At 50.3% G+C, this 11,254-nt stretch overlaps 1 protein-coding gene across 1 annotated transcript; it reads right to left on the reverse strand.

Annotated features, from left to right (window-relative positions):
• Positions 1 to 1,998: 1,998 nt before the first annotated feature.
• Positions 1,999 to 9,422, reverse strand: MED10 (mediator complex subunit 10). Its single transcript, XM_065875165.1, has 4 exons — positions 9,251 to 9,422; positions 8,023 to 8,106; positions 4,227 to 4,329; positions 1,999 to 2,097 (listed from the first exon to the last, which is right to left on the reverse strand). Exons 1-4 carry the CDS (start codon positions 9,370 to 9,372, stop codon positions 1,999 to 2,001), a joined length of 408 nt encoding a protein of 135 aa, XP_065731237.1. The 5' UTR covers positions 9,373 to 9,422.
• Between the last annotated feature and the right edge of the window lie 1,832 nt (positions 9,423 to 11,254).

Here is an 11,254-nt window from a genome sequence, read left to right on the forward strand (position 1 = left end):
ACTGCCTGATTCTCAGGCCCCAGATGTGCACAACAGCTGCCCTTTGCCAGCTACATCCTGTGAGTTTCAGAACCCAGAGGGGAATTACAGACACCTGTGGACCCACCAGCCAGCAGAGGGAATGGAAATACACCCTCCGAGAAGGCTGGGGAGAAGGCCCACGTCTGGGTCACGCACGATGTTTTAAGACAGAGGACAAGGAATGGTCTGGAGTAATCGGGTCACTGCTGGACCTGCAAAGGATGTCTTCTACTGAGTCAACGGGATGGAGTGGGTCAGAACATGCTCTGAACAGTCGGGCTGCATGTAACATGCTGCTCCCTGCACATCAGCTGTGACTTCTGGCTCTGTCATACGGTAACAGTTCTTGCAGCTCCGGGGACTGGGGGGAGGACCAACTGAGATGTCCCATGGGCACAGGGGTTAGGAAGGGCTTTGAGCCCGGCCCCCTACCACCCACATGCAGCTACTAACAGGGCAGTCAGAAGCGGGAAAGCCAACGCAGGAGAGGAACCTCCGGGTCCAGGATCTACTGGCTGGGGCAGCCCTCATCTAGAGGAAACCGCGCCCGGGATGGGAATCCTTTTCTGGTGATGTTTTGGAGAGAGCGGAACTACTGACAACAAGGTAGCAACTTCCTAAGGGGCCTGGCCCCCAACTCCTAGCAAATATAAGACTCCCTTGGGAAGCAAGGGCACACACGAGCCCCCGTCCCTGGGAAGGGGTCAGCAGAGAACGCTGCGAGCTGGGCTCTGACTCTCACTTCGCTCGGCCACGCCCGCGGCCTCACCGGACACAGGCCAGTCAGCGGAGCCCGCACCATGCCCACTGTCACACACCGATGAGACTCAGTCCCTAACTGTGGATCTTGGCTCTAAGGGGTCCAGAATCACTGGGGCCAGGAAACCAACAACACGGGTTCCCGGGCCCCAGCCCAAAGCCTCTACCCAACAGGTCTGAATTGGACCCACCTTTCCGATGAACGAGTCCAGGTCATTCTGATGCCGTGGTCTGCAGTGACCCTCGAGAAACACCACACTGGTGCCTGCGGCTCAAAGTCAGCCCACAGGTGCGGCGACAGCACTGCCCAAGTTCACCAGCCACGCAACCTCCCAAGGCCCGCCCGGCCCTGCAGACTCCAAAGGCGCAGCTGTCCCCGCCATCTGGCAGCCCCCTCAGGCAGACACACGGGGCCCCGGGACGGGCTGGGGGGCGCGTTCCTGAACTGTGTCAATACATCCGCAATGTCCTCTGTGAAAGAGGCCGTGGGGAAATCAGAATCCTGCATTTCACTTTGGCTTTTCCTGCCTAAATGCCTGCAGAACAAACTTCACCAATATCCCTCACACTTTAGGGAAGTGACAATTGTTTACGAGATACAAGATACTATACTATGAAAACGTTACAGAAATAATTACATGGAACAAGTCTTGTAAGTACTTAAAGACTTTATTATATTAGACGAACTGAAATCTATGGAAACACAGTTCCATTGAACACATTCTTTATGCACTATACTTAAAAATATAAAATACAAAACGAATTTAAAGTACTTATATTAAACCAAGTTTTCCTTCTGTTTTTTTGTTTAGCTTTCTTTGACACGATAAAAGAAAAAAAGAAAGAAAAAGAACAGAAAGAGTATATTAAAAGAAAACTATTAGGTAGAATTTTTTTAAACTTTTACTTTACCTTTCATATTTAATATTTCCAAGACTATTTGGCCATGGAGAATCATACACATCGCACTCAAAGTTGTGTGATCACCAGTCCCCTGAGAGCTAGAGGACCAAGCAGAGCACGTCAGGGAGAGGGCGCAGCTGGCGGCACAGCCCCACACGCCCTCCAGGCCCTGCCGTCCCCAGAGGCCAGGACGAGGACAAGGTGGCGGGAGGATGGGCCCAGGAAACAGCATCGCTGCTGCTCAGTCAAGGCTGCCTGAAGGTCACGGCCACTCGTGCAGGGCTGGGAGGACCTTCAGACAGACGGAGGAGGGAGTTAGGAAGGAGGATGGTCTTCCCCCCGGACGCTCCGGTACTTGGCCATGTCCTCAGGAAATACTTTAGAGAGTTCTTGAATCAACAGGCTTTTAAATTTCTAAGAAGAAAAATATACACGGTCAAGATGTTTTTGCATGTGACCCATCACCCAAGTTAAAGACGACGCCTCACCAGAGCCTCAAACTCAAAAGAGAAACTGGGCTTTCCCTGCACTGCCTGCTCATCTCCCTGGATGCCACACCTGCCAAACCGCAGCAGGAAACTGCTTGCAACTATGCTGCAGGTACATCAGGTACATGGAGAACTACCTGAAAGACGAATGTTCATTCAAAGACTACTTCTTCCCTCCTGCCTCAAATAACAAGGAGCCCTCTCGCACGAAGCCAGCCACTCAGGTGGAAATGATTAGAGCAAGTGTAACAGGAGTCTTCACGTAATAATTAAGCAATTATTAATTCAAACCACATCAAACCCATGTGTGCAAACAGCTCTCGATCAAAGCTTTCAGAGCACCTAGAAACCTGTCTTCTCCAAATACCACGCTCCTTGAGCCTTCGTATCAGCATAACGTTTGTTTTAATCCAATCTTAAAAGCAGCTAAATATCTGCCAGCATCTCAAAACCCTTTCTTATAAGCTGTACAGAAAAGCAGCATGGCAGATATAAACAGAGAGATGGTCCTTACATAGGTCAGGAACACATCCTTAAAGGAGGCTACATGCCAACCCTACAGAAAGCATTTAAGACAGAACTCATGCAACTTTAATCACTCGACCCACCAGGCATACAAACTGCACCGTGAGACGTTCACAATCTCATGAGAGGAAATGACACCAAGAGGCAACAGAAAGGGGTACAAACTGAACAAATAGCACGGTCGCTAGTGTCACCGCCGACAGGCCATCTCCAGGCTCTTACGGGGAAGGGCGGGGCTCTTTCTGCCTGTTGTCCCCTGAGCTGGACGATCCGGCTCGCCCACACCGGCCCAAAGGACCCCAGCTGGCTCTCCACCAAAGCGCTATCGTGCCCCAGAGGTGATACTCAGTTCAAGAGCAACTCAATCCCAAGCTGGCAAAGCAGAAATGAGGCCGGGGGCACCACACTAACCCTCACAGCAAAGCCACCTCCAGGGCAGGCCACCTGAGATCAGCACAGATCCCTGCAGTCCAGGCAGCGGGAGACGGGCCTCTCACGGCAGTCCTGCCACCACCTCTGTGCCGGCCCCTCTCCTCGCCAGCGCGCCCTCCGCGTGGCCGTCCCCACGAACAGCAGACACCGAGCAGGCACCTGTGCCCCTGGGCAGCAGAGGGAACACAACACTCGTGCCCCTTGCATGCTGGACCTTAGGCTGCAGCAGGGGACACAGGACAGAGACAGAAGGGCCGATCCTTATCAGCCAAGGCTGGTCCGCAAGGCCTCTCGGAGGAGATGACCAGGGAGGACAGGCAGTGGGCAGAGGATGTGCAGGAGTCCCAGCAGAGGAGACGGCAGGGGAATGGACAGGAAGGAGACAAGGAGACAGGCTGGTGAATTCCAGAAACGCAAATGAGGCCAGCGCTGTTGGGGGCAGGGGGAGAGGCAGGAGGGCTCCCTGTCTGAGGCCAACAGGAAGGCGTGGCACCACCCACCTAAAGGAAACCCCCCCCCCCCCCACACACACACCCCGCTCCCGGCCACACGAGAGTCAACGTAGGTAAGAAAACACTCCATATACCATGTTCAAGATGCAGTTTTCTCGATCCCATCAAAACCAAGAAACAAAGAGCAGGGTCTCTGTGGAGAATAGGGTATACGGTACAAAGGGGTCTGGAGTCTGAAGCTGGAGATGACCACCAGAGAAAGAGAAGTCAAGGAGGATTTGGCAATCCTCTAAACCAAAGACCCACAGTTACAGAAAAAGGCCCAACAGAAGGACTCAGAAAGCACCAAAGGGCAACCTGGAGATACTAAAATCGTAAAAACAGAAACAAGCACGTTAGCCAACAACAACTAACACCACAAAAATTAACCCAGACTTCCATAAAAGGGAGGCTAGCCACATCGCTACATTTATTATGCTACTACAGGGCTTGCTACTATTTAATTTTATTACCTATTACGCATTTCAGAAATCTCAGCTGTGTAATGTTGTCAAGTAGCTGAAGTTTTACAAAGTCTATGAGCCAAATTTGCTCTGTGAGCATTCCTTGATGTTCTGACATTATCTTCTGTTGACAAGAACCTTACCTTCATTGTGTCAATCTTGCCTTTAACTTGTTCATTTTTAGCCAGAGCCCTCTCCAGGCACTCTTTGGTATAGAGTTGGGGATTTCGACCTTGATCTATGTATCTGGAAACATGAAACATGTCAATTAACATTCATGGCTGATACCTCCTCTCACAGTTTTCTTATGGGGAAAAAACAAAGGTAGCGATCTGTAACCTCACATGGCCCTGTTTAGAAGCTGTGTCCAAGAACCAGATGAATTAGGATTCCTTCGGTTATACAAGTATAGATGACTTGCACTCATATTACTTCTAATATGAATGACTCATGAAATCAAGTTAACGATCACTTATAAACCAAGCAAGCTTCACAGTCATACCAGTTCACAGGTTTAGCACTTATGTTTTTCGAAAGGTTTCATGGCCAACCACACCTTTTTATCCTCACAACAACCTGTAAGGTCAGGCAGCTCTTGACGAGAGAGAACTAAGCGTGGGCCAGAGCTTCAGGGCTGAGCAATACAGGGAGCCCACCGAGATGCAACCCAGCAGGCCCACCCCATCCTCTGTAGAGCCGCCTCGGGGCTGCAGGATCAGTGAGGGGAGAGCAGCGAGCACGAGAGCGCTGGCTTTGCCTGTCCTGAGATTAGTTTACCAACTGGAGAGAGGGGGGAATGATACACTACTTTCCTAAAAATACCTAAGTCACTTAAATTTAACAGAGACAGATTCTCTCCACTTATTTCTTAGCAGCATAAAACCGTTCTGTGAAATTTTCAACACGTGTCCCCAAAACGTCTTCATCATCCCAAAGATTTCATTAAGTGTACTGCCTAGATGAATATCCACATTCTACCTGCGGAAGGCCACCTGCCTACTTCTGCACCTTGAAGACCTTCACATCATCCAGCTAAACTGAATTACTCATTACAAAGAAACAAAAACCACCACCGCTACACTAAGTCTGATTTATGCATTTTTATGCTTCAGTTAAAAAAAATTATCACTTCAGATTAAAGACACTGTTAGGTTGCTGTTAATGGCATAAAAACTGGCTTTTAATTATGACAGATAGAGAAATACTAATAAATCAAAAGTTTTAGAAATCCCATTTTATTGTGATGTATTTGAAACGATGGAATGAAAAAAGCAACATTCTGGTTAAATCCTAAAGCAAAATCCATCCATTTCTGGGGGGGAAAAAACCTCAACAGGCCCAAATGTCCTAAATAAACAACCCCTTTCAACAGTGATGTCATTTGGATCGGGCTCTTCTTTGAAGACACGAGGGTTGACTCCCACTTCTGCCAACTCGCCAACCCTAAGCACCCGGCAGAAGGGCCGAGGTTTACGTTGGTGTCTCTGCTCCAGACGCAGTCAGCGTGCCTGAGAAGAGGCCTGGAGACCCTTCTACATCGGCACAGACTGATGTAGACAGATGTAAGCCAGATCTGACCGACAGCTCAGATCTGCTGCTTGCTGGGCGCTGAGAGGCCACCCCATCCCAAGTCTCCACGTGGGTCTCTGCTGTCCCTGCACCCACCGGCTCCGGCTGTGCTGGCCGAGGCCTCACTGCCCCCGCCTCTTCAGTGGTCTTCCCCATCTGTCTTCCTCTCATTTGCTCCACTTCAGAAGCCAGGAGTAGTTCCTTGGCATCTGTCAACATACTCATCCCACATACTCGTGACCAGAATGGCTCTAATGAGGACACTTAAGGAAAGGAAATCAGCCTCCACCTTGCCACACTTCACGAGCAGGAGTCTAGAGCTGCAACACACGCACAGGACAGACCTTCGCTCCCACCTGGGAACATGTGACACCTCGGCCAGCAGGTGAGGACAGAGTTGAGACTGGGAAAACTGCAGCCTATGTGTCCTGACTTGGTGGCCAGCTGCCGAGCTGTGCTGTAACTGGGACTTTCATCTCTGACCTTTGGGGATATAAAAAGGTAACTTTTCCTTTTACTATTCAAGGAACTGTAGTGATTTACATTTGCAGTTTTACTGCAAAAAGCCCCAGAATACTCTTGCTGTTCCAAGCCAGCTCCAGGACGGAGGCTGCTTGGCCCAGAGAATTGGCCCTGGTCAACACAAGTCCAGGATCTGAAACTAAAATTAGAGCTGTCATATGATCCAGCAATCCCACTCCTGGGCATATACACAGACAAAACTATAATTCAAAAAGATACATGCACCCCTATGTTCACAGCAACACTATTTACAATAGCCAAGACACGGAAACAACCTAAGTGTCCATCCACAGATGAATGGATAAAGAAGATGTGGTGTGTGTATATATACACAATGGAATATTACTCAGCCATAAAAAAGAATGAAATAATGCCACTTACAGCAACATGGATGGACCTACAGATTGTCATACTAAGTGAAGTCAGAAAGACGAATATCACAAGCTATCACTTATATGTGGAATCTAAAACACGACACAAATGAACATATCTATGAAACAGAAACAGACTCACAAACATAGAGAACAGATTTTTGGTTGCCAAGGGGAAGGGGGGTGGGAGAGGGATGGAGTGAGAGTTTGGGGTTAGCAGACGCTAATATAGGATGGACCAACAAGGTCCTACTGTGTAGCACAGGGAACTATATTCAATATCCTGTGATAAACCATAATGGAAAAGAATATATATATGTATAGCCGAATCACTTTGCCATACAGCAGAAATTAACACAACACTGTAAATCAACTATACTTCAATAAAATTTTTTTTTTAAAGTCCAGAATTTTAGTCTCAGCTCTGACACTGACTAGCTAAACAGCCACTACAGTTACTTACTGGTTCTTTCACCTGTGAAATCAGTGTGATAAAACCTGGATGGATAAAACCTAAAGAGTTTATTTCCTAGAGGCATCTCTAGGCCAGGACTGTGCCCAGGTGCAGGTAACTCTCTCACAGAAAACGGTAAAAAGACTTACCAACATACCTGGCCTAAGAACTTTTTTTTTTCAACAGAGCAGATATTATCATCTCCTAGAACCAGCACCGTCAGGGCAGTCTGGGGGATACCAGACCAAATTCGTACTTCTCGGGTTGTTTCTGGCTTTAATTTTTTTAAATTTATAACATAGCTGCATAAGACTTTTTCATTCTCAAGAAAAAAAAGGAATTCATGTGGTTGTCCTTTAATATAAGCAAGATTTTAAGAGCCTAGGATGTTCTTCACATATTTAAAAAGCCTTTATTCACATGTAACTCTTCTTAAACAATACAATACTGAGTTGTTGTTTTTTAATTAATTTATTTATTTTTGGCTGCATTGGGTCTTCGTTGCTGCGCACGGGCTTTCTCTAGTTGCGGCGAGCGGGGGTTACTCTTTGTTGCGGTGCTCGGGGTTCTCATTGCGGTGGCTTCTCTTGTTGCGGAGCATGGGCTCTAGGCATGTTGGCTCAGTAGTTGTGGCATGTGGGCTCTAGAGCACAGGCTCAGTAGTTGTGGCGCACAGGCTCTACAGCGCAGGCTCAGTAGTTGTGGCACACAGGCTTAGGTTGCTCCGCGGCATGTGGTATCTTCCCGGACCAGGGCTCGAACCCATGTCCCCTGCCTTGGCAGCTGGATTCTCAGCCACTGCGCCACCAGATAAGTCCCTGAGATTTTTTTTTTTTTTTTAATGGTTTAATCCCATTAGAACATAAGCTCCATGACGGCGGGGATTTTTGTCTGTTTTCTTCCCTAACATATACGAAGCACCCAGACCATGCCTGCCACATAGCAGACACTTATATACTGGTAGTTGAGGAAATGATTACAGCAAAACTAAACAATAATTAGAATATCAAGAACGTTACTTACTCAAAAACTTCTAAAGGGACAGTAATATCATGAAGTTGCTGTCTGCATTTATCGATATCCTGTAAGCCAGTAACAATAAAATTCCTGAGGGAAAAAGCAAAAATGGGACGTTAGGTTAATTGGGACGACGGCACTGAGCACCACCCACATCTGGCCGACCAGGGATCCACACGCGTGTTCCTTGCCCAAGCACAGGTTACATGTGGCTCTCAGCTCTTTGATTAGCTACAGAATTCCGGAAAGTTTTGGCGTTCTATCATATGCTCACCTATCTCCTGATCGTCTTTTTAAACAAGGAATTGCCAATACTGGGGGGCAAGAACCAATAGGAATAAGGGCAGGAGCCTTTGAGAATCTGATGAAAACTACGAGCCTTCTCTCAAAACATTCACCCTGAGGTGGCGGGGATTTTGTGTGCGGTGTCAGACAACGCCCGGGGTGGGCGACTCCAGTTCAAGAATCCATCCTCAAAGCCTGAGGGAAAGCAAGCCGCGGCTGCCTAGTCTAACTTCAGCTCCCCGCGGGAGCCTTCCTAGATCAGCCGGCTGGTCCCGCAGCACAGGGTACGCAAGGCGGGCTTGCAAACAGGTTGGTGCTTGTGCCCTCCGTACAGCTGTGAGCCCTTCTCCGGAGCATCCGATTTGTATCTGCCTTTTGTTCACCCTAGGGCCGGGCACCGCGGCCAGCACAAGGCTGCTGCCCAAAAAATCACTTCATACACGTTCTGTGGCCCGTCGCAACCCACCACCGCCCACCATCATCCGATTCCTCCCTTCGGGCCTAGGCATCAAGCGGTTTCTGAGCCCTCACCTTCCCGGGGCCCATTTCACCGCACTGCCGCGTGAAGCCTGCCTCCCTTCGGGGGGCAGAGGCGGAACCCCCGGCCGACGGGGAGAGAGTCCTACGTGCGTAGGGCAAGACTCAGATTCAGAAGCACGCCTCCCCCTGATAGCCCCAGAAACAGAGACTGATAACGTGTCCAAACGCGGCCCCAAGACAAGGTCCCAGCGCGGCAAAGCGGGAAGGAGGCGGGCCTGCAACAGGCGGCAGCGGCCAACCCGCCTGCGCACAGCCTGGACCGGGAGGGCCCGGGAGGGCCCGGCCCTGAGCAAGGCGGGGAGAGGAGGCGGCTCTCAGCCGGCTCCAGGCTCCCTATCCCGGCTTCCAGGCAGACAGACGCCACCCCGCTGGCGCCGGGGACACGCCGGCGGACTCGGCCGCCACTCACAGCTTCTGGTTGAGCCCGGCCTGGCTGCTGGGCTGGAAGTCGCTGACGATGATGCCGAGCTGCCGGATGTTCTCCACAAACTTCTCCAGGTGCTCCTCCAGGTGGTCGAACTTCTCGGCCATCGCCCAACCGGCCACACCTCCGCGTGCTCGATCCTGCCCCGGCGCCTCTGACTTCCGCCGGGGCCCGCCACCTCTGGCTTCCGCCGGGGCCCGCCACCACTTCCGTTTCCTCTGGGGGCGGGGAGCGGGGCCTGGATGGTGGGGCGGGGCGGCGCGGGGCGGGGCGGGCCACCGGGGCGTGGTGTGGACCCTGAGGCGGTGTCTGGGGCGGGGCCTGGATCGGGGGCGGGGTTTGAGCGTGGGGCGAGGCGGACGTCAGCTCAGCCTGGCCCCAGTAGCCCTAAGCGGCCCAGGTGAGCGGGGCACGGCAGGTGTTGGTCCTCAGGACTCGCACGCGTGCTCTGAGGGCCACAAAGAGCCCGCGATGGGGACCTGTGGGATCCGGCTCTGCCTTCACTGGCCCTAGGCAAGTTCCCGAGCCTCTGAGCCCTTCCATAAAATCAGGATAATGAGACCCGACAGCTACACGAGGTTAGTTAGAGGCGATAACGCCGGTAAGGCTGAAGCACAGCGGGCAGTACTTGGAAAGAGTGGCTTGACCCATGATGAAAAGGACTTTTTTTTCCCGAGTATTCAAATTACAGGTACTTATGGTAAATAATTGCAACAATAAAGAAAAAAATGTAATGAAGAAAGGGGAAAAGACACCTGATATCCTGCCCCCCTGACATGAGCCATCTTTAAGATCTCGGAGACCTTCACTTCCTCCGCTTCTTTACAGGCAGGTACAACCGCTTGTGGACAAAGGGCTTGGTCAGCTTCTTATTCCACACCAGCGAGCCGCTGTGCAGGGTACAGCAGGCTTCCTACCTGCTCCTCCGGAAGCTGGCCTCTCCCTTTTGGAGCCACTCAGCCTTTGCCCTGACCCTGAAAGGCAGCTCAAGCTGGGCTTCAGACCCATCACTTTTCCAGTAGTGATTTGCCATCCCCAAAGGGGTGAATTAGCAGCGAGGACAACAACATACGGTGACCTTAGGTCTAGTGTCACAACTGAGGCTTCTAGTGCTAACTGCTGCCACCTCCCACCAGAGGTCTCGGTGCCCTCCATGTGCCATATAAGGCAACGTCTTCACAAATACCCACGTACCTGAAAACCCTCAAGTTTTCATGAAGGACCTGATAAGGACAGTCTCCTTGTCCCTCAGTTGGAATCCTTGAGGTCAGCTCTGGCACCCCGACTTCTTTCTTCTGGTATGTAATTAGCACCCACCAACTCTAACTCTTCCTTCTAACAATGTCCCCTCAGCTCTTGCTTCCCTAATTCCAGCCACCTTCCTAGGTCAGGTCCGCAGCCCCTCGTGCCAACTCTAATAAAACAGTGCCCTATGGGGTTTCCCTATCTGCGAAGAATAACCTCCCCTACTTCACAGAGCTTTTTGTAAACTGCTGTTGATTGATGTTACTAAAATTCCATTTTGACCACTCTTGTGCTTAAGAAACGTTTATGCCCATTCTTCTAGGAGTAACTGACGTTTGCTCCTGCAGTAGCCTACCTGGATCCCTCAAGCCACAGTAATTTCCTTTTCTACTGAATATCATAGTATCCATCATTCATCCTTTTCAGTTCCTAGAGTCTTAGGCAAAATGAGGAAGCCCCTTTTCTTGATGATCTCCAAAGCCTCTCCTAACTGCAGCCAGAAATGGGAACCCAGAGAAGGTATGTGATTTGTCAGACTTACCGAATCAGGAACTCCAATTGATGTGGTGGGCTGAAGGGACGGGGAAAGCCTCTGTTCTGCTCTGAATACACAGACATGTTAGATAAAATACCTCCCTCCCAGCTTAACGGCAGTTAACTTCAGGAGAATTTTAAAACGAGGTGGCAATAAAATACTAGACAAAAGGAAAAAAATGATGATTGGGGAGAGGGCTGGATATGAAG

This window comes from Phocoena phocoena, chromosome 3 (assembly GCF_963924675.1).
Source record: "Phocoena phocoena chromosome 3, mPhoPho1.1, whole genome shotgun sequence".
NCBI classification, from domain to species: domain Eukaryota; kingdom Metazoa; phylum Chordata; class Mammalia; order Artiodactyla; family Phocoenidae; genus Phocoena; species Phocoena phocoena.